This window comes from Choloepus didactylus, chromosome 5 (assembly GCF_015220235.1).
Source record: "Choloepus didactylus isolate mChoDid1 chromosome 5, mChoDid1.pri, whole genome shotgun sequence".
Taxonomy (NCBI): domain Eukaryota; kingdom Metazoa; phylum Chordata; class Mammalia; order Pilosa; family Megalonychidae; genus Choloepus; species Choloepus didactylus.
In genome coordinates, this window is record NC_051311.1 from 109625768 (window position 1) to 109648343 (window position 22576).

The window sequence follows — 22576 nt, forward strand, 5'->3', positions numbered from 1 at the left end:
TGAATAAATGAATGAATGAGTTTCCAGGGACCAGATGCTTAAATGCAACTGCTGACATGCACAGATATATGTTTGCACAGGACTGCTCATGGAAGCATCTTTTCTAATTGGGGGGTGGGGTAGGCAGCTATAGTTATCAAAGAGGACTGGCTAAGTAAATCATGGCACATTTAAATACCATATAGCCTGTTAAAGGTTTGGTAAAGCTTCTAGAATGCAATATAGCAGAAGTGGGTTGGCTTTTACAATGGGGATTTATTAGCTTATAAATTTACAGTTCTAAGGCCATGAAAATGTCCAAATTAAGGCATCAACAGGATGATACCTTCTCTGAAGACCATTTACTGGCGACTCCTTTATCAGATAGCAAGGCACACGGTGAGGTCTGCTGTTCCTTCTCTCCCAGGTTTCCTTACTTCAGCTTTTTGCTTCTCTGTCTGTGGCTTTTTCTGTAAACTTCTCTGTGTGCTTCTCTGAGCTCTCTGGGCTTCATCTCTTTTAAAGGGTTCCGGTAAAAGGGTAAGACCCACGTTGGGGCAACTCCTCAATTGAAATAACCTAATCAAAAGGTCATACCTACAATATGTCTGCACCCATAGGAATGGATTAAAAGAACAGAGTCTTTTCTGGGGCACACAACAACTTCAAACCACCACATGGCCATAACAGATAATGATATAAATTTATGTTTACTGAAACGATGTTATCCAGGATAACTGTAAAGCAAACAAATCCCAAAGCACAACTTATTGAGTGGGGTGCACAGCCTTTTAGTGGTGATGTAAAATTATATTCACATCTTATTTGTTTCTCTGTAAAGCTAGTTGTCTAGAAATTATTTATTGAGGTATTAGCTGTGATATTCTCTAAGTGGTAGGATTTTAGGTAATTGTAATTATTCCTTTGTAGTTTTGTATTGTTTAAGTATTTTTAAATGGTGAGAATTTAAGCAGCTTTCTGAATATGCAAAATGTGAATTTAAGTATCTGGGATAATTTGTATAAATATTTAATATCCACACAATATCCACTTTCTTTCTTATATGATTGTACGTAACATTATTCCAGAACTGTTTGGAGCTGAACACACCATCTACTTAACCTCACTTGGAAGTGAGAATTGATAGACGAAATAAAATGGTTTGTAAGGTATGTACCAGAATGTGTGGCACTCAGTGGGGTTCACTGAATGCTACTTCCTCCCTGTGCCGGTTTGAGTGTATTGTGTCCCCCAAATGCCATTATCTTTGTGGTCTTGTGTGGGGCAGGCGTTTTGGTGATGGTTGGATTTGCTTGGAATGTGCCCCACCCAACTGTGGGCAATGATTCTGATGAGATGTTCCCATGGAGGCGTGGCCCCACCCATTCAGGGTGGGCCTTTATTGGTGGAGCTATATAAATGAGCTGACTCGGGGGGAGGAAAGAGAGTGCAGCTGGGAGTGATGTTTTGAAGAGAAGCAAGCTTGCTGGAAAGGAACGTCCTGGGAGAAAGCCGTTTTGAGACCAGAGTTTTGGAGCAGACGCCAGCTGCCTTCCTAGCTAGCAGAGGTTTAGAGGACGCCGTTGGCCATCCTCTAGTGAAGGTACCCGATTGCTGAGGTGTTACCTTGGACGCTTTGTGGCCTTAAGACTGTAACTGTGTAGTGAAATAAACCCCCGTTTCATAAAAGCCTATCCATCTCTGGTGTTTTGCATTCTCCAGCATTAGCATACTAAGACACTCCCTTTTCTTGCGAGTGCTGTTTTTGCTGCACCCAAGTTATCACCATAAACCCAACCTGCAGGAGGGAAAGTCCATTATCACACACCATCCCTGTTCAGCCAATAAACTACCTGATGCCTCTGGACACTCCTGCCTCTTTGTGTCAGATGCTCATTGAAAGCTGAGACCCATAGTCAGTGTTCAGTAAATATGGGTAAACTTTACTTTCCTTATCAGCCTTCTGAATATACCATCAGAATAGAAGCCATTTTCTAACGCGAAATCCTGGAGATGACAGGAGGTACAGTGCTTAGAAGAACAGGCCCCATTCCAAGTGCTAATGTTTCCTCTGGTTGATTCAGTGCTTCTCAAAATTTTCCACAAGAGTGAAAAGCACTGAAAGGGATCTGATTGTGTAGCCTTACGTGTGGAGAGCCGTCTCCCGGGACGGGCATAGCGCATGCGCTGTAAACCTGCTCCAAAGTCCCCCCGCCCATCGAGTGGTGCCAAGATGGCGCCCACATCCTGCTTCCGGCTTCTGATGTATGTAACCACCCGCTGTATTCACCAATCATGCTTGTGTGCGTGGCGTTAGCCCATTGGATACACGCAAGGTTTATAAGAAAGTTCCCGGGCAAAGCTCGGGGAGACAGCCCACAAGGAGCCGCGCCTGACGGCCGCATCGAGGTTGTTCTCCCCCGAGGCGTCTTGCCCCGGGCGGAACCTGTAAAGATGATGATTGCCTAGTCCCATTAAAAGTTTATTTGCTTTACCACCGCGAGTCCTGAGTGATCACAAGTGCTCCGGGTAAGACGTTGTCCGCACCCTCTCTCCCCTTATCTCTCTGGTCCCCATCGCCGGCCGACCGAGGACTCGAGGCGGGGCGGAGAAGCGCCGGACACTTACACAGTTATCAAAGTCATAAAATGCTATTTTCATTTTTACTTTAAATAAAATTGATGCTCAAGGAACATATACCTCGTTCATTCCTCACTTTGCATTCTTCCTGACATACTCCAGGTTTGAAAAATATAGGCTCTATTTTTGCTCTCATCGATACTCTTCCCCCACTTAGCTTTTCAATTGCTTGAAATTACAATGCAGAGAGGGGCCCTTTTGTGGGTTGAATTGCGCCCCACCAAAGACTTAAGTCCTAACCCCCAACACTTGTAAATATGACCTTATTTGGAAATAGGGCCTTTGCAGATGTAATCAAGTGAAGATGAGGCCATACTGGATTAGGGTAGGCTCCAAGAGGCTAGAAGGATTCTCCCCTACAGGTGATTTTGGACTTCTAGCCTCAGTACTGGGAGACAATAAATTTCTGTTGTTTTAAGACACCCAGTTTGTGGGACTTTATGTTAGCCCTAACTTTATGTTAGCTGCAGGGCTGGTGGAGAGAAGGGGGTTGTATCAGGATTTTTGCTGCAATTAATAGAAATTTAATTGAGTTAAGTTAAAAAAATGAAAAGCTGGAGGCAGACTTCATTATAAAGAATTCAGAATCCAGGAATAGGAAGGTTGTCTGGCCTTAGTCTGTGTTTCCTTCTTTCTGTACAGGTCAGCTTCCCACGCTTCTCTGCACACAAGGAATACAGCTACCTGCAGCCCATGAATTTACATGTAGCATTTCCAGCCATACAAGAGATTAACACAGTCTCTTGGTCCCAAAACCCATGGGGAGAGTCTGGTTGCTCTATTTGCTATGTCCAGGAGAAGGAAGTTTGCAGAACAAATATGGCCTCCTGGGCCCCAACCAGGAGTTCTTTCCCAGGGCATAGGGATGTATAAACTGGGCAGATGTGCCAAATGGAAAAATCAATGGCAGGGCCTACCAGGCTCTTAATGGAACATGGCTCTGAGTACAGCAGAAACAACAGAAGGATATTTTCATACACAGCTTCTAAGGAAATTGTCCAGTCAATCTGGTTGTAGATGCCTATGATTTGTTGAAACATGGGTAGTTGTAAGTGTTCTCTTAAAACCTAAGTTTTCAAGTCCTTAATAAAGGTGAAATTCTTGACTCTGTATTATCCCTCCTGTCACAGCCAATGTGGGCCTTTGCTGCTAAGAGGCCAAAGAAAATAACGGGCATGTTCAAAGGCATTAACTTTTTATTCAAGGCTTACTTATAAAGAAATGGAAGTCGGTCACGTTGCCTGGATTCAGGAGCTGCTCTGAATGGCGGCAGATTCAGAGCTCAATATGAAGATACTCCACCCTTTGGGGTGGTTGAACAAGCCCAACATTCCAATGGGTATGGGACTATAAGGCGGGAGGCGGGGGTCTTGTGAAGTAGGGAGGGACCTATTGTAATCAACAGGGAGGAGGGGAGGATTATAGATTATCTTGTAGATAATAGTATCTCAGGAAATTTCAGGGAGGGGGTAATTTCAGGATAGATTACATTTAGCTCCGGAGGCGTGATACTACAAGGAGAATAGGTCAAACCTCAACTGTCCTAGGTCAGTTAAGCAAGCTGCTGTGTGCACAGGCTTCAAGTCACACATTTTGTTCAAACATCTCCTGAACACTTCGGATGAATTTTAAAAATTTAAACGCAATTTAGGGCCTATATAAAAAAAAAAAAAAAAAAAAAAACAACCAAAAAACCAAAGGCAAGTTCTAAGGGGCACTTAATTCTGGAGGACTAATTGAAAAAATACCTGAGGGGAAAATATGTGTTAGACAGCAGCCAAGTTTCCCTTTTGGTTTATCAGGTAGGATCTCCAAAGCTTCTTTGTCTCCTCCTCACTCTGGTTCTAACACATAAGTGGTCAAAACAAAAATGGGCAAACATTAATACTGTCCCTCTTTAAAATCCTTCAGTTGTTCCAAACTCCTCGATACGGTATATGAAGCCCTTCTTGACTTCATTTCCTGCCTCCTTTTTACCCCCAACCCCCTAAACCCCTGCCAAGTGTTTTTCAAACTGTTAAGTCATGACCTTTGAAATCAACCTAGTGGGATGTCACCAGTATTTTGAGTGGAGCAGAAAAAAATTGAATAGATAATATGTGAGGGGCACTTAGCATCGTTTTGTGAAACTTAAGTTTCTGACGTTTGTATATGTATGCATGTACCAGATCACGCTGTTAGATTATATTTCTTTCTATAGTATGTAAGCTTTGGAAAGGACTGGTCATGCCTTTCTCATTTGATTAAGGTTTAGCACAGTCAACTAATTAGGGCTTGATAAATATTTGTTGAACGAACTTTAAGCTCAATAAGATAATCATTTGTCTTTTCATTTTCTTTTGTTTTTTTCTTTAAACATTTGAAGCCTGAAAAGGAGTCTCTTAAAATAAAAGTTTAAAACACATTCTGCTACAGCCTGCTATTTAATTATACATTGTCCACTGCTGTTATATTCACCTACATTAAACTAAAGAAAAAAAAAATAGCCAGGATAGTAACTCATCTCCAAGAAAGCAGTTAGAAATTGCTGTTTTTATTATTTTTATTTGCTACCGATATTTTTATTGTAAGAAGTTGTACAAAAGGTACAAACCATTTTGTTTGCTCCAATTTAGCTTGTGCATAAGTGAACACAATTAACTTGACAGTGACATTTCAACACCAATTAAAAAAAAAAATGAATTCCATTATTTGACAATAAATACCTAAATTTGCATTCTAGCACCCAGTAAGACATCCAGTTTCCAAAGGATCATTCTTCTGTAACCCTCTGAATTTTCTGACATTCTACCTTTGCGATGGCAACAGTCACCACTGCAGTTCTCTCTCTCCAAAGAAGTCCTCGAGTAAGGCGCATGCTAGAAAGGCTACAACTGACCTCAGAAATTCAGGGTCATAAGGCATCCCTTACTTGAACTACTTTTTTTAACAGAGAGATTTCTAGTGATGAGGTATTTAATGTAAGTTTTTGTGGTCCTTGGATTACATATTTTGCCTGACTAAACACCTACTTTTGTATTCTCTTCAGGCAGGAAGGGTCTAGATAAACTGACCTGTATTTTCATTTGCCTCAAGGGAACAAAGCAAGACCATTCAGCTCAGGAGGCTATGAGGAGGGGAAGCTTAGAGATAAGCTTTATTATTATTATTTTTTCTTGCCTCGGGAGGGCTTTCTATGTGGAATGGAGGGATGGATGGTCAGTAGAGTGAGATGGCCCTTCCTATTCTGCTCCTGTTTATACCCAAGGCCATTTTTCTTTGAGGGCTAAACAATCCAGATATGTAGGAAGGTTTCTGCTTTCAGAGAGCCGACTGCACCCACACTTGGGAGAGCACAGGTTTTATACAGCCGACATCCGAGTGGACCCAACAGGCCGGTGCAGTTACCCTCAATCTCGTGTACAGAGAACCAAGCAGAAACAACATCAAACACCAAGTCATCTGCCAAAATTCTTTTAAGACTATTCCAGGCAGTGAATTTCTACCCTGCTTCTTTTAACCTGCTGAACCCGAAGCACCAAAACAGAGCATTTTGTAGCAATATGAGCAAACGGAATGAGAGTAATTATGCACCTTTAAGGAACATGCACCCTTTTAAGTCTGTACCCTGATATGAATATAGCAGAATGAGTTTCAAGTATGAAGAAATACAGTAGAAGTATAGCTTGCGATTGGGTTGAAAACAGCAGCCTGGAATGTGGTTTGTATTCTTGCTTATTTTTTCTCTTTGTACCACAACAGCCCAAACTAAATGCTCTGCAGAATGACTTGGTTTAAAAATCAAGATGTATGCAAAGAAGCTAGAGTGGATATGTAATTGGTGCCATGAGCACACTTTGTGCCCACATCAGGAACCTTCTCAAGATGACTATGTTCAACTGAAGGTCAAGTGGGGTGTTGGCCTGGCCTAGGCGAGCACACCCATGGTGCCTAAAGTATCTCTCATCACGTGTCTGATACCCAGTGAGTGGCACAGGTGGATGGGGGATCACGTGGAGTAGCTAGGATAGTAGCAGGGAGGATTTTAGAAGGAGGGAAGAGACACAGGGGCTGGGGAAGGGAGTCAGTCATCCTGGGCGGACTTGCGCAGTCTAGATTATTATCTGACAAGCACAACCTCTACGTTTCCAAAACTGTGACTTCAAACACAGAAACCAACAAGTTAAATGTCCAAATTAGGATCTTTCTTTCTTTCTTTTTTTTTTTTTTTACTTTTAAAACATTTTCTATTATAAGAATAAGTTGAAAAACAAAAAAGTTTACTGTGGGTGACACCCTTGCTGAAACCTTGAAGAAAGTTTTAACTAGACACTATGGGAATGCAGAAACACTAATACCTTTTACAGTGAAAACATGCTTTTACATCTCAGAAATGATAATCCTATAAAACTCTCTAGTTCTAAGCTGCACTCTATGGGAACCGATACTCTGCTCTTCTTAACACATACTGCTTTTCTGAACGAAAACACTTGCCCTTTAACCTTCAGATCAAAACCTAAATTACCAGAAATGCAACAAACTTTCATAGTGTTGGGCATTGTTAGTTGTTAAAATCCCATTCTTGAATATTGTACATGCAATCCTTGTTTTTTCTTACCAGACTGGATCGCTTCTGTACAAAACTCAAGTTGCCTGAAGCACAGAAACTTAAGACTCCTCTATCTGACACATCCTGGAAGCCTCAAGGCACAAGCTGACATAATTCTGTTTCTACAGAAAGCTCTCAGGTTGCTGTCTTTACAACAGTTCTACCTGTTCCCACTATCACACACAATACCTACGAGGGCACTTGCTCACGAGAAGGAAACTTCTTCACAAAGCCAGGGCAGGGGAGGTATCACCTAGGCACCAGTCTCTGATTGGCATCTACGCCAATGGTCATCTGGCAAAGTTTCTAAATGAAGGCAGTATTTGAAATGCTTGTCTAGCTTTAGTTTCTATTTTGCTATATTTTTATACTACACTATATGCATATTTGACAAAAGCAAAACTATAAAAGTCCTCTGCCTTTAACTCCTTTATACAATGATAAAAGACCAAGACACCCAAAAGGCTACATCTACAGTCTTAAATTCTAGTAATCACGTTAAAATGCATGCAGCTTATTAGGGGGCTTAGTCTAATTTTTATTTTCTTAGCTTCATCAAGACATCCATCCAGACTATGATAATGAACATTAAATGCAAGTTCTACACTTTTTGCCTTCAGCTGCATTTTCACAGGACTAGTGTGATTCAGAAATAAATAATATACACGAATAATAATAGAAATAATTTATGTAAATGTAGAACAACTTGAAATAAAAATTCCCCAACTTGTTAAGTGCTGATTCTAGGGGTAGTTGGTGCCATTAATTCCATGAGCTAACTAATACGTTTATTACTGGTCACAGGAAAATGAGTACAAAATAAGTGAGGAACTGTAATAAACATGTGTACATCATTGCAAATACAGGACCAGAACGAAAAGATTATGAGGCACTTGGGGGGTTCAAGAAATCTATTACTGCTGGAACCTATTTTCATTAATCAGAGGCTTCAAGGTCAAATTTAAAATTGCTGGTGCTCTCAGAAATATTGCTGGCTAATACATATTATTGCATTTCATAAAACTTAAGATTAGAAACTTTCAAGTAAGGGTACAAAGGTATCTTCAGAACTTTAACATAAGCACACCAACGGAATTTGGCTAGAAACCACAAACTTAGAAATTAAATAATTGTGTGGCTCTATGCTTGCTGATTAGTGCTACGCAGTCATAGTTTATGGTAATCAATATGTACAGAAATGTGTCCCCATTTAAAAAACCTACACTTGACAATCCACACTCATAAAATAGAGAAGGGGTTATTTGCATGAAGTAATTCACACAAAAAGTTCCTCTAAACAGGAACATCCCTTCATACATGAGATAATTTGTTTACATAGTTTCAATTACTTGACAAAGAAAGAGAGAAGAGTTTTGAAACTATATATAGAGTTAGGAGCCTTTGCCAACTGAAGATGAAGCAGAAAATAAACAATTTTTCAAAACAAAACCTTTCCAGGCTATCTTTTGCCATCATATATGTAGAATGATAGAAAATAAAAAAATAAAAACATCTTTCCTGTAATTATACATCTTCTCTTAAAAAAAAAAAAAAAAAAAAGCTGAGCTTAGAGCTTGAGAGATGCCTGGCAGACAGCTTCACACAGAGCAGCCTCTACTACATCTCTTTATACCCGAACTTTTGGAGAATTGTGTTGTACTTGTTTATGCACAGAAGACATCTGTTTACTTCTAGGGACATTTTTCTTCTTAAGAGTGCAGAACAGATGTCTCTGAGACAGCAGCAGGGCACACTTAGACCTCGGCCAGTAGCCTGCCGGGTCCGTACATCATTTCAGACACTATCAGGTGAGCGGGGCAGGCAGGTCTTGGGTTAGCTCCGCTCACTGCCCCTCCCCTGCCCAAGAAGGGCTGGGAGAAGATGCAACACATCCACGAAGTTTTCACGTGGGAGTCACGAGCAAATGGAATTCAAACTGGCCCACTAATAACCAACTTTGGGTTTTAATTCGGCCTTTCATTTATGGGCTCAAACTGGAATTTGCTACGGTGGGTTTTGAGTAGAAGGATGAGACTGATGCCTTCTCAAGGCACATTTTATTAGCCCTAGTGTGTATGTTTTGATTCAGTATGAATTACTGAGACTTGCTGCCTGTTACTCTTTTAAGTTAAGCAGGCGATATCGAGTTTCTACCACTCGGAAGGAATAAACTGCCTTCTCTTGTGCTGTGCTGAGGAAACTGAAAAATACTATAATTTCCTTCCCTCTAAATTCCAGTGATTCTGTTGAGGAAAGTGACTTCCAAACTTAACTAAACCTTCTGGAGAATAATGGGTCTCTGAGCAGACCTGTGATTGAAAACATAAGCATATATATACACACATGTAAAAATTACCAAGTTTTTTAGTATTTTAGGGCTCTGTTTCAGGATAGCAGTCCTTGAGAAAAAAGTAGTTTTGTCTACTTAATTTCTGATCCATTAATTATCTTGCTTCATCGGATCTTTTTAAATGAAGATGTGTGCTTCCATGTCTTAACGGCTGCCATGTAGGGGATATGAAAGCAGCAGACTGGGGTGTGGTATTTTGCCTGAGGACACCATAGGAATTTTACACGCCTTACTAAACTGTCCTGTTCACAACTGAGGGTTGATTTCTCAGTAAGCAAGCCTTGTCTGTTTTTTTAACTTCTGCACCTTGAAAAGTGTCAGGTAATCAGGTACCTTTAAAAGAAATGTGCCTGGAAGAACTGAATGACTAGGCTTTCTTCACTCAAATGATCAAAATGGGTCTATTATCCACCCTCAAGCAAATTTACTTTATAACAAACTGTCCAGAAACTAGCAAACAATTAAAACTTGTAAGTTATATAACATTATGAAGGCTATCAGTCACCTTGAAAAACAAGTGAAAAACAGTTTGAGCCCATAAATGAAAGGCCGAAAGAGTTAAATATAAGCAGAAAAATAAAATTAGAATAAAGTCTTTAGAAGTACCTCTTTGACCTTGGTCTTTAAGGTTTTTGTTTTGTTTTGTTTACCTCCCTGAAAGTGCCATCTTGTGGAATATAATGGAATAAAACAAGGACAGTGTGAATTTAACATACATGCTTTTGCAATAAAAAACAAAAACAAAAACAAAAACAAAACACTTCCCTTTCTTACCTTATATTCACTTCAAATTGCTGTACTAGATGCTTGAAAAAAGCCTATGCTCATTTTCAGGTGGCTCTTCAGTTTTCTTGCTGAAGGACGGAGCACCAGTGTTAAGGAAACAAATATGTGGACTTAAATATATTCATTTATCTGAATTAACTTCCTGGGAATGCTAATAATGAAAACATTTTGAAAAGCCGATTGGTACTTCATTTAAAAAAAAAAGGAAAAAATACCCCAGACCCTTTCCGTTTCTGTATTTCTGTTGTTTACAAAGGTAAGAAGATAAAGAAGGCCAAAAGAATATTTTTGGTTTATTTTCTGGAAAAGTACAAGTTAGAAATGCTTGAGATATAGGTCTGTACCCAATGGCCACCAAAACTGTTAAAAATGGCATTGATGTAAAAAAGGGAGCCGGTAAGAAATGAAAATGCTGTTTCCCATGCTTTTGGAGAACACTTACTAATTATCTGAGGACTTACATTGACAGGCTTTTGGTAGCCTCAAGAAGTTTTTCCATTGTGGAGAGGGAACATGTTAAATATATAGCTAATTATATATCTAAAGGTATTTAATGCACATGATAAATTGTTTTGGGTAAGGTTCACAATTTTTAAAAAATCCTGGTGGCATAGAAACATATGCCTTTTAAAAATTTGTTTTAATTTTTACAATGAACATTCTTAGTCATGCATTATTGGTGTAGGTTCATGTGACTGCTTCTTCCCTATGAAATGAGGAAGGAATATAGATGGTTTAGTTTGTTCAGCCCAACTTTTGAAATGGTAACTGTGCTTGGAATATCTTCTCCATAAAATTTGTTTTTGAACATATGAAGTCCATAGTTGTCAAGTGATTTTCATATAAGTTCTTATAACATATTTGTTAATAATATATACATCCTTCAACAATAACTTTGAAACTGTCCTTTGAATACCTTCATTTATTCTGAATTTTCCCTATCCATTGATTACTATTTTATGAATAATTTTTAAAGATTTAGAAATCAGATAACATCTTTATTTTTACCTGTAACAATGTAAAACATGTATTCTTTTGAATTCCATCAATATCTAAGAATATATATTTTAATATTTTCTTCCCCAAGTAAATATTTTGTAGTTGCTAAACTAATGCAATTAAGTATTTATGGTGGCATATTAACTTTTCACATTATTCTTTCTTATACACAACTATACAACAAAAGCCTGCTTTTGAAAAATGTCAGATACTCTCATGTGCTTATCATAACAATAGTCAATTGTCACTTAAAAGAAAGGAAGTAATTCTTTGCACAGATGAATTTTAATATAATTATGAAGTTAGGAAGCTTACATGATTTAATTTCCACAATGGAACAAGATTTCCTATTCTGAATCTAACAGGCATAATTTTTAAGAGAAGCAGCTACAGTTATTTAAAAACTGAATTCAAATACATAATTTAAGATTTAATATGTAATGGTACTATTTAAGAGTTATCTCATAAAGACAGTACCACATTCTGGAGTCAAACTAGATTCTTCTATTAAAAGGAATGCATTTTCTTTAAGATAGTAACATCATGTACATACTGCAATTTTTATTTTACTTAAAAATAAAATTCTGAGATTCCATTCTTAGGTGAATAATTTTGAACAATTCCAGAAGGTCACCTGGGGCTAAACGAAAAGCCTGCCATTCACAGTGTGTGCCTATCAAGAAGTACAAGGGTCTGTAACAGCCTTGAGCTTTCTTCCAGGACAGGTTTTTTGCACCTTAAATTCCCATCCACTTCAAAGGAGGGACAAAGTGGGAGGATCCAGCCCACTGGGTTCTTATTAGAAGCTTTCATGAATTGTATTTTAAAGGTTAGGTCCTTATTGCAGTTTACGTGACAGTTTAACGATGGGTAAATGGACAGGCTTCTCTCTTTCTCTTTTTAAATGCACAACAATTCCCACAATATTTGGGCCACCAGAACCAAACCTCTTATGGAAACTATCAGGCATATTCTTGCACCAATCCTAGTAAGAAATTCAAATTGTGATTTCAAATCTACCATATTTCTACTTCTTATAAGCTTATATAACCCTGATAGTGCGACCTTTCTAATCACTGCCCAGTTTTTGGCAAAGATGTCTGAAACCACATGTCACAGAAGAATAAGTGGTATTCACTAAGTTTTTACTCTGGTATAATGCTTCAAAGTGTCCCAAAGGCAAGGCTGCTTGTGTGGGATATGGACCTGAAGTGGTGAGCACGGATGTAAAAGACATGAAACCAGAGGGTGATCACTCAAGTGCAACAACCACAAGGATGGAAGAGCTGGGGCCAGCCCCTGACAAAGTTCAGAGAGGCCAAGACGCCCTCTCCTGCATCATCAGAGCATAATTTGACAAGTCTCTAATGCCAAAATGCTTGTGCTCTATTTTTCTTTACAAACAGTACAGAGAAACAAACCAAAAGCATATTCTATAAAGAAAAGCTGAGCTCTTTACTCATTTAAAATTCTAAAGAATGCTGAAAATTCCAGTTTAGAACAGATGCATTTTTCTTGAGCTGACTTATGATAAACTTTTACAAAAGCAAAAACTAAAGTTATGTTTACTCTAACCATGGATACTGACCAAATAGCTAGTGATGAATCAGTGCACTGAGCTTTTGAATTAATTTCTAGGCCCCAGCAAATCTTTGTAGTTTGATCCTCTATCAAAGGGAAGGCAGAACTCACCTTTCTGGGTGAGACTGAGAGTATGACTTACCCTCAATCTCTGGATTAATTATATCTCAAGCATTTACAGTGATGACAAAACATAATCAGCACTGTCACAATGAAGAAAGTGTAAAACATTCTTATGGCCCATCTTATCATTTGTATCTTGCTTTAGAAAAATTTTCTGTCCTTCAAACTACTGAATTAGAACAATGTTCAACAATATATGTTTAAAAAGAGAATGGTTCCCAATCCAAAAACTTTTCAGGAGAAACATCATCTAATTTATCTCTATTCAAAACAGTCATATGCAATATAAAGCTTTCAAGAATTTAGTAAGGCTTTATAATGCATAAACATCATCTGGAACATTTTCTACAAGGTAATTATTCTCCATTCTTTCAAAATCCTAACTCTGAACATGGTCTAACTGTTTCACGCTCTCAAAACATGAGTCAGAAAAAGTACAGGTAGCTAAACTTACACCCCAATACTTCATTTCTGTATTTTCTGGTTATGAGAGCCGAATGAACACTGAACCGTGTATACGGCAGAGATGGTTTGGAATAGAAAAGACTATAGAAGGCAAGAAAACAACAAGAGAAAGAGTGAAGCTGTTCAGGATGGCTGGGCCAGGCTGGCTCTGCAGAAAGCAGGGATATGCACAAGGCACTAGGAAGGAGCACAGCCTGGGGGATGGGGGAAAGATCATTTTATAGAGTAAATATACATAATGTCTCTAAAAAATAGTTAAAAACATTCTCTTAGATACTGCACTGACAATATATTCTATAAAAATGTAAAACACTAAGTAACAGTTTAAAGTAGTCTATGTGCTGGTGATGGAGCAGAACAAGTATTCTACTCATTTCCTAGGTAATAACTGTGAACACCACCATAGGATAATCGCATTAAATTGAGAACATATGGGACCTTGCTAAAACTGTGTTGTTGAGACCGCGAGCCAAAACCTGACTCTGTGTATTTATGAAATGTTCATTGAAAGAAATAAAACAGGTGGTGCATGAACAGTTTAAGCAATCTGTTATTAGTTATGTAATGGTAGCAACATATATTATAGGTGCTGGGGGACAGACAAAATGGATACTTTGCAAATAAGGCAGTGCATGATGGAACGTACAGTGTAAAAAGCAGGGAAAAGTTAAAAGGCACTCCTGTCTCAAGTCAGAGAGAACTACTCTCCAAACCAAAACAGGAAACAGTTTCTGACAAATTCTTAAAACAAAAACAAAACAAAATAACAACAAAAACCAAAAGGAAATAAAGAAATTCCAAATCAGGAAATAAAGGCATTTTCTATTTTTTGGATAACTTTTTTTTTTTAAACTTTTTGAGGTACATTCCCTAAACCTATAGTAAATAATAAAAAAGCTTACAGGGTAATTTTCCAAAAGAAACAATAAAGCATGATATTATACACAAGGCTAAAACCAACTTAAAATAAGTAAATTCAGCTTTTCGAAGAGTAAACAGACTGTGTGCTTTTAGAAACAGGTCTCTTAAAAGATATCAGGATTTTTTCTTTTTTCTTTTTGCTGTGTGTATAAAACTTCATCTAGGTAGTGAACCTTTTACTGCTAGCAAATTTACTGTTTTTGGCCAGAAAAGAAATGCTGAGGACAAAGGCTCAAAGTTCTATAATTTGAGAAGCCCATTCTGGTGAATCACCTTTAGTCAACAGACGCCCGTTATTTATCTGTCACCTTTAAACACCTTATTGGTCTCTAAAATGCAATTATTCTATGTTGTTTACAAAAAGTAACACTTTAAGAGATCACAAAACACACACACACACACACACACACACTCTCTCACTCTCTCTCTCTCTCTCTCTCTCAAAAGTACCAAATGAGGCCTGGGCAGCTGCAGAGAGATTACATCATAGCTCAGCTGTGCTTGGACTGCCCACTTCACCCTGGCAGCGTTCAAAGTTAGAAAAATGAAATGGCAGCACAATTAGTCAGCAGCTTGTCTTCTTCTGGAAGTTTTCCAGGTTCTTGAAACAGACAGACAGACAGACAAACAAACAAACAAAACATAAAGCTGCAATCACTTTTGCATTGATTTCAAATCAGTAAACTAGGTGGTTTCCTTGGAGAAGCAGAGCCCGTCCAGAAGATGGTGGCTAGAAGGCCTCCAGACAGCAATCCTCAACAGCTCTGCAGGGCTTTCCTGGGGGACCTGCCAGCCACCAAGGGCCTCCTTGTGTATCATCAGCGCAAGGCAGCCGCTGGGACCTCAGGCTGTGTTCAGCTCCGAGGTGTTCTGGCTGGGAGGCAGATGGGAATCCAGGTTCTCCTTGCACCTCTCCAGGTCATGGAAGTATGGGTGAGACAGAGCGCTGTAGGCAGATATTCTTTTGGCTGGATTGAATGTCAGGCACTTCTGTGTTAAAGAAAAAATAATTGATTGACATAAAACATGTTTTTAACTATACGCACATTATATACATTGACATCTATTCACTGCCATGGACTAAGTGTGTCTCTAATGAGAATTAATATTTATTCCTCTGAACACTAAATTCTATCTAGACAATACTCAGTTTTTATATGCCCCTAATGTATAAACTGCCTCTCAGGAAAAGCCAACACCTTTTGGTGTGGCCACCCAGGATTTCTCTCCAAGCCACCCCAGGTTACAAGATATTTTAACTTACTGTTGTTGTTATGGTATGCATATAGCTTCACTTGGATAGTGATTCTTCTAATGCTAGCAAAATTAATTCTATAATCAGAGATCTTCACCCTAATTTCTTATCCTGTCCCAAGGTTTGCTATTGAGCAGGGGACAGAAGGGGGTTGCCTTGTTCAGTTGTAAAGGATAATCACTGAACAAAGATGCCTAGTGGAGAAGGCAAGTAAGGACTAAATCCTAGTCCCTATTCCACTAGCAAGCCATGCACCCTACCCTAGGGCTGCACCCAACAGGGGAAGGGAGCTGTCTTGATGTCTAGTTTACGTCAAGGTACTATAAGGGCTAGCAGTAGCCCTAGAAGGAGTCCATTAGATTCATTAAATACAATTCAAATCAATAAACTCTATTTCAGGCTGTAAAATCAAACACAGAGATACCGAGATAAATGAGCTAGTCCCTGTGCTTAAGGAGCTCCTCTGCTTAATTTGGCTGGGCTACTAACGTAGAAAAGTGAAAGGAGGGAAAGGTGAACCTTTGGGGCAGCAATCTTCATTCCCCAATGAGTGATACATAATAAATTATTCAGAAGGTTTCCCTAATCTCAGTCCCATTTTCAGTGCCACACATACTCCAATCTCAGGGAATCATCTTCAAATCACAGTCCCTGTTCTTCCTCCTATCCTTTTGTCAACATCTCCTGATTACCCAGCATGTGGCAAGCACTAATTAACGATGGGTAGATCACTCAGTGGTCACAAGTAGATGACCTAGATCAGCTTCTTCAGTTTTGTGATGCAATGCCCAATGAAGTTAGTTTGGTATTTTGAAATACCTCTAGGTAATCTAAAGATTTAAAATTTATCATAGGTAGACCTCTTCCACTTAATTTGGGCCCCTGCCCTTAAGGAGCTCAGAGTCCCAGTTAGGTCCTTGCTGGATTACGGACCCCTCTCTCTGATACCCTGTTGAAAGCTACTGGCCTAGAAAATCACATAAAATAGAAAATTCTACGTATCTTATTTGTCCTGAGCTCCCTACTAGTCCATGGAAGCCAACCTCCCTATAGGGGTCTTCTGAAAATTTAAAAGCCAAACGACAAATAATGGAAGGAGCTTGTCAGCAGGCTTCAATGGCAATAAAAATCTTTAGGGGCTCATTACAAGGGCCGAATTCCCAAAGGACAGGAAATCAGGGGCAAAATTCTTGAGCCTGAGGATTCTTCTAACCAGAATCCAAGAAGGAGAAAACACTAGAAAGGGAAGCAGCTAGTTTAACCACCAGGATATAGAAAAGAAGAGAAAAGAGTTGTGAGAATGTGTTCAAGATAGAGACATGCCCCTAGAATTTTATTTGGGAGGAACACTGGTGGCTTAGAGCTGGGGACCTGGTGGGGAGAAGAGGAACAGAACTCCTTAGCCAAATATATTTTCCACAGAGTGTGTGTCTATGAACACTTTCTTGGACAGATATCAAAGTTTGTTAATTTGGTAGGTAAAGCTTAACCACTAATTACTCAGTGCGGTCCCAGACAAGGAGAAAAGCCTACGTGGGTATTCTACCTATTATACTGGCCTCCGCAGTTAGGGAATTCTGACAAGGCCGAGGATTATGAGTTTGAATCTCAAATAGGGCAAAGAAGACCTTATTTTCAGTGAGGTACTGTATACATGCAGGGCACACTAGATACTTATTAAATAAATGGATAACTAGGAGGATTGCTATATAGTTCCTATGGAAAAACATCTTCCCAAAGGTGTGCCTATTTAAGAAAAGGTACATAAGAATAACAAACAAACTGTTTAAAAGAAGCATGAAACTGTTTCAAAGAAGCGTATGTTCAGATGAATCAAGACGCTTTTAAGGCTGCATTCAAATGAATGTTCAAAGATGGTGGATTTAAAGAACATGGATCAGAATCTTTCCCTTTGGATAGGAAATGAAGACATTCCAGAATTAAAGCCACCAGCTTCTACAGGTGTGGAAATGAAATTTGGGAGGACGGTGGTTCTGAACGGTCGTGGCATGTGCTGCCTGTAGTAGTCGCTAAACTGACATTCACGTCCCGGGCTGAGTTTCTATAGGGCAGGTCTCTCATTAGCACAGCACAGATCAACTCTGCATCACACACACTTACCAGAAGCAGGTCTTTGCCTAATTCATCAATATCTGTTACAAATTTCTCAATCGGTTGGGGTGATTTTGAATGAAAAGCCTGCCTGGGAAGGGCAACATCTCTAGGCCAGTCCTCTTCTCCTGGGAGTCCAATTACGCTACAAAAGAACCACACATGAACACAAGCATTAGCTGCTAAGCTGAAGCAGTTTTCCCACCAAATTCTAGATGCAGGCCAAGTCCAAGGGGCAGGCAAGGAGATGCAGAGCCCCAGGAGTCCCTCACTTGTATGACTCACAGGAATTTTCTTTTATCTCTGTCCTATTGCAATATGGTGATCAAGGGATAGAGGGCAATCTCGAAGGAGAATCATAAACTTCACTGGGAAGAGATGAGAGATCACCCTGGCAGTACAGATATAAATGTAAGACATAAGGTGGAAATGGAAAATACTGCATTACAAGGGCAAAAGCCCTGACATAACTGACCAAGCGGGACCTATGAATTCAAAGGAAACCCACACAGACCCATAATATTTGCCTTCATGCCCAAGAATGCTTTTGTGTTTTGCTTGAACACCCACACCAGTAGTGACATGCTTTTATCATTCTCATCCAACATGGTTTATTAACACATAAATTTGGTTGCATTTTTGGTTAAACAATAATTCTCCAAACAGCAATTACATGTATTCGAATTACAGAATAAGTGAAACTAAAAGATATGTTACTTCTGTGCTCTGCAAACCCATTTTATAAAGGAAATCTATGGTATTCCAAAGTGAGCAAATGATAAATAAAAACAATATAATTTATGGTTCCCCTGAAAATCATTCTGGAACCAGAAATGTGGAGAAAGCATCAAGTGATTAAAAAGAGCACAAGCTTTGGAAATAGGCAGACCTGGGTTCAAATTCTGTACCTGTCACTTACTGGCTGTACAACTCCTTAGTTGTACCAAATTACCCAACCTCTGTGAGCCTCAGGTTCTTTAGCTATCCAAGTATCAGTAATAATTAATATATAACACAGTGCCTGACACACAGTGTCTATCAACATCATTATGTTACCCACTATTATCACAATAAGAAAATTATGTTATTGTCTATCTAAAATGCATCACTAACACACTAAAAATATAAATTGCTTGAGTCCTGTTGATGTGTGACTTAAGATTCTTCAGAAATATTAATAGGTCAGTGGCCCTACATAATTTGCACATTATATAGCTATTATTTAGTTTCTAATAAAAAAGTGGCAGGTAGGTTTGAACAAGGGAGATCAGGGGATACAAGAACTTATATCCCACATTGACTCTGGTTAACAATGTATTAAAAAATCATAGTTCTGTGGACAGTAAATGTTCTGCATATATGGCTACTCGAATACTGAGCCAAAGTATTTTAACTAGAGTTAGAAATGGTGCTGGCCCACATTAGGGTCTTCTCCATGGTATGTACTTGCGAGGAAGCGGGTCTAGAAGGGCTGTTCTCATGAATATATTTCCAGGTTTCGGGAATATGTGACAAATGAACAAGACCTCTGCAGGACTTTGTTCCCTCTTTCCTTACTTAATAGAGCCCAGGTCACAGATCTTACCTGGGAAAAGCAGACATCTGTCATAAGTGCATCTGTCACTGGGTGTCTGAGTAAAGACACCCCAATCCTGCCTCTGCTGGGCATGTTGGAAAAGCCACATTAGTGAGTCAAACACAGACTCATGGACTCACGGACATACGTACAGGAACAAACAAATAAGAAACGACAACTTGAGCAAAATGAAAATTTGTTTTAGTAGCAAGACCCAGAATAGGAGTAAAAAGAAGAAAATAAATATACCACTATTAATTATTAAGATAAATGTATGACTATGTTTAGATATACTAGGACAGAACAAAGGAAGGAAAAGAATACTTATTAAAGACCTTTTTATATTTCTTTCATGCATTTTTATCCTTTTAGCTATTTTGTATCAATGTTTTTGCTATCATCACCAGGCACTTAAAAACTGTTTACATCAACTCTCAGTAACAATTTAGAATATTTTATTTGAAGTTTTGACTATATCTATATTGAATTAAGCCTTACAATATAAGCAATAGAATGCCAAAAGCTTTCAGAGAAATATCATGTCCCTGTATGTATATGTTGTGTGTCTATAAATACATGTATCTGTTACATATATTTAAATTTATACATATTTATATGTTTTAAATCCTATTACTTTGAGTCCTGAAACAAAATCCTGAGATAGGCAGGTCTGGTGTTATTATTGCCATTTTACAGATAAGGAAACTAAAAAAGAGGAATGAAATGAACTGCCAATGTCATACGCAGCAAGTTTGGCCACAGAGTGCAGAGAGAACCCAGTTTTCCTTATTCCAAATCCAATATTTAATTTCCATTTAACTATGATACTGCTTCTAAAAATGTTCTAAAATGTTACAGTCTAAAAGCATTCAATTTTGTTTTCAAAGTGTTGCTCTTTTTTGAAAGTATAAACTTTCTTCAACACGGAAATTTTTTTCCCTTTTAGATTATGTGAATATGGCTTCCCTTTAAAAAAGAATTCAGTTTAATGTCCAGAATGAACTTTTATGGTCCATATATGAGCGCTGTGAAATTCTGATAGGTCCATTAAAAAGTGCTTGCGTCACTATTTGGATAGCCGAATATTAGCTTTAAAAGTTGACATTTACACTGGAAAGACTGACGATGGCACAAAACCTATAAATGGCAGTGATGGCAGGGACAGACATTTTTTTTTTTTTAAGTACCTTAAAAGTGGCACTAGGGTGCAGCATTGTCCCTTTTCTTTGGCAAGGTAATGCATTCAGTGGAAAGAGAACATTGCCAGAAACCAAGAAGCAAAATGATGCTCTAAAGACACAAAATATATACAACTTCTTGGCTGCTTTTTTGCTAGCAACTTAGGATCACCAAGCCTTTGCCAGAAGTGGAACTGGCTTTCCCTTGGAAGCAAGACAATTTGCTCTTCAAATGTTGCTTCTGGTCCGTATCCCTGGCTTCATGTACTAAGGGGTACTAAGGATGTCAGTAAGTTTGCTGGAGCAGGAGAGAACTTCCAGGTGGTGTTGGTGAGGGACAGCAGGTGGTTGCCTTCAAGGTCTGGCAAGCTGGTGTCAGTAAAGACTGTTTTTCCTTTTAAGAGAGGGCCACTGGTATGCCCAACTTTCACAGTTCCATCTTCAAGATCACAGGCCATAAAACAAAGTCAGTGGTCAGGTCATGGGGAAGAAGAGATGGGAGTTCATATTTGGATGATCAAAGAACTTGACATGCAGAAGCAGAGGAGTAGCATCAAGGCTTTGTGGGGAATTCATCTATTTTACAGGAGTGGTCATAGTAGCAGCAGCAAATGGCAGCTGCCCTGGACTGGGGAAGCCTCTGACAATAAAACTGGCAAATGTTTTGCAGGCCTTAAAGCTACTGGTGTCTGACTCAGCAGTGGCACTGGCATTAACAGAAGTCTCCTAGAACTGCTTCCAGTCACCAAAAGAACAAAGTCAGGTTTCAGTTTTATCCCAACTATTCTAAGTAGTCAGGCCGGAGTAGATAGTGTAAAGACATAATTCTGTTTTTTTTAGGGGCATTTATTTGCAGCCTTACAGACTGCAAATATCCTAAAAACGACTGGGATTCCTGTGAAGTATCACAGAGCAATGATCAGGGCTACTTTTGGTCTACTACTCCCACTTTCTTTCTACTTGACCCCAATTCTGATGGGACTTGGCAAAGGCACGAATTCAAAAAGGATGCTCTACGGCATGCTTTATGAGAAAAAAAGCCTTGCTACATTCTAGAGACATGAAAGCATACATATCCTCAGTTGTCAAGGGGCTATGTAACAGACAATTGAAACCAAAGAATTTGAGCACAACAAAGGATCTTAAAGAAAATGTAAGTCCAAAGTTCCATTTCTCAGATGGAGTTAAGGAACAAAAAGATTAAATAATCAATAATGAATTACAGTAATAGTAATAGCTAATATTTTAAAGCACTTACTACATGCCAGGCACTGTATAAACCCTTTACAGGGTGTTTTAAGTGATTTGCTCAGGGTTGCAAATTTATTTAGTCACAAACCTAGGATTAAAACTAGGATCTTCATTTCATTATTTCAGTGCTCCAAAGAAAAGTAAGATTGGGTAGCACACCATCCTTCACCCAGGAAAACAAAATGCAATACCATCCTGGGTGACTGAGGATATGCAATGAGTACCAGAAGCCCACTGGACAAAGCATACTGGATTCTCAGGTCACCAAGCAGCCCACCTCTGAGGGCAGGAGCATCTGAAGTGACCACAGGCAGACAATATATCTGAACTATAGAACTGGAGCTCAGCCAAGCGAAGAAAGAAGAGCAGCAAAAGGATCCACACAAGCAACATACAAGCTTCCAGAGCAGAGCAGTTGGGCCACATGTCATGATGGGCTCTGCATAAAACAGTGCCTCTACTCTGTCCCCACTCACCACACAAATAGTAACACTGTCTGCAGCAGAAGCTTGGGTAAGAAAGACAAGAGATAAACATATGAGCATCAGAGGAAAGTCACTGTAAATGTTTTAATACTACGGACACTGATGTAAAATTATAGTTATTACTTACTCCAAGATTTTTCCTAGTTGATCCACATCAGAACTTCCACGAAAAAGAGGCCTAAAGGAATAAAGATACATTTAAAAAAGGTATTTTCTCAGGTGACCATTCAATTAAATTTGTCATTATTATCCTGTAACAGGAAGCAAAATATTATTTGTGGGTAGGG

General features: G+C 38.9%; 1 protein-coding gene across 3 annotated transcripts in view; it reads right to left on the reverse strand.

Moving 5' to 3' along the window:
- Positions 1–5143: 5143 nt before the first annotated feature.
- Positions 5144–22576, reverse strand: part of CDK6 (cyclin dependent kinase 6) — a 234551-nt gene continuing 217118 nt past the window's right edge. For all 3 annotated transcript variants that reach the window (XM_037836667.1, XM_037836668.1, XM_037836669.1), the window contains exons 6-8: positions 22417–22467; positions 17809–17944; positions 5144–15422 (exon numbers count right to left, since the gene is read on the reverse strand). In XM_037836667.1, the coding sequence (XP_037692595.1) occupies positions 15276–15422; positions 17809–17944; positions 22417–22467 (334 nt within the window). In that variant the 3' untranslated portion in view covers positions 5144–15275. The remainder of the gene's footprint in view (positions 15423–17808; positions 17945–22416; positions 22468–22576) is intronic.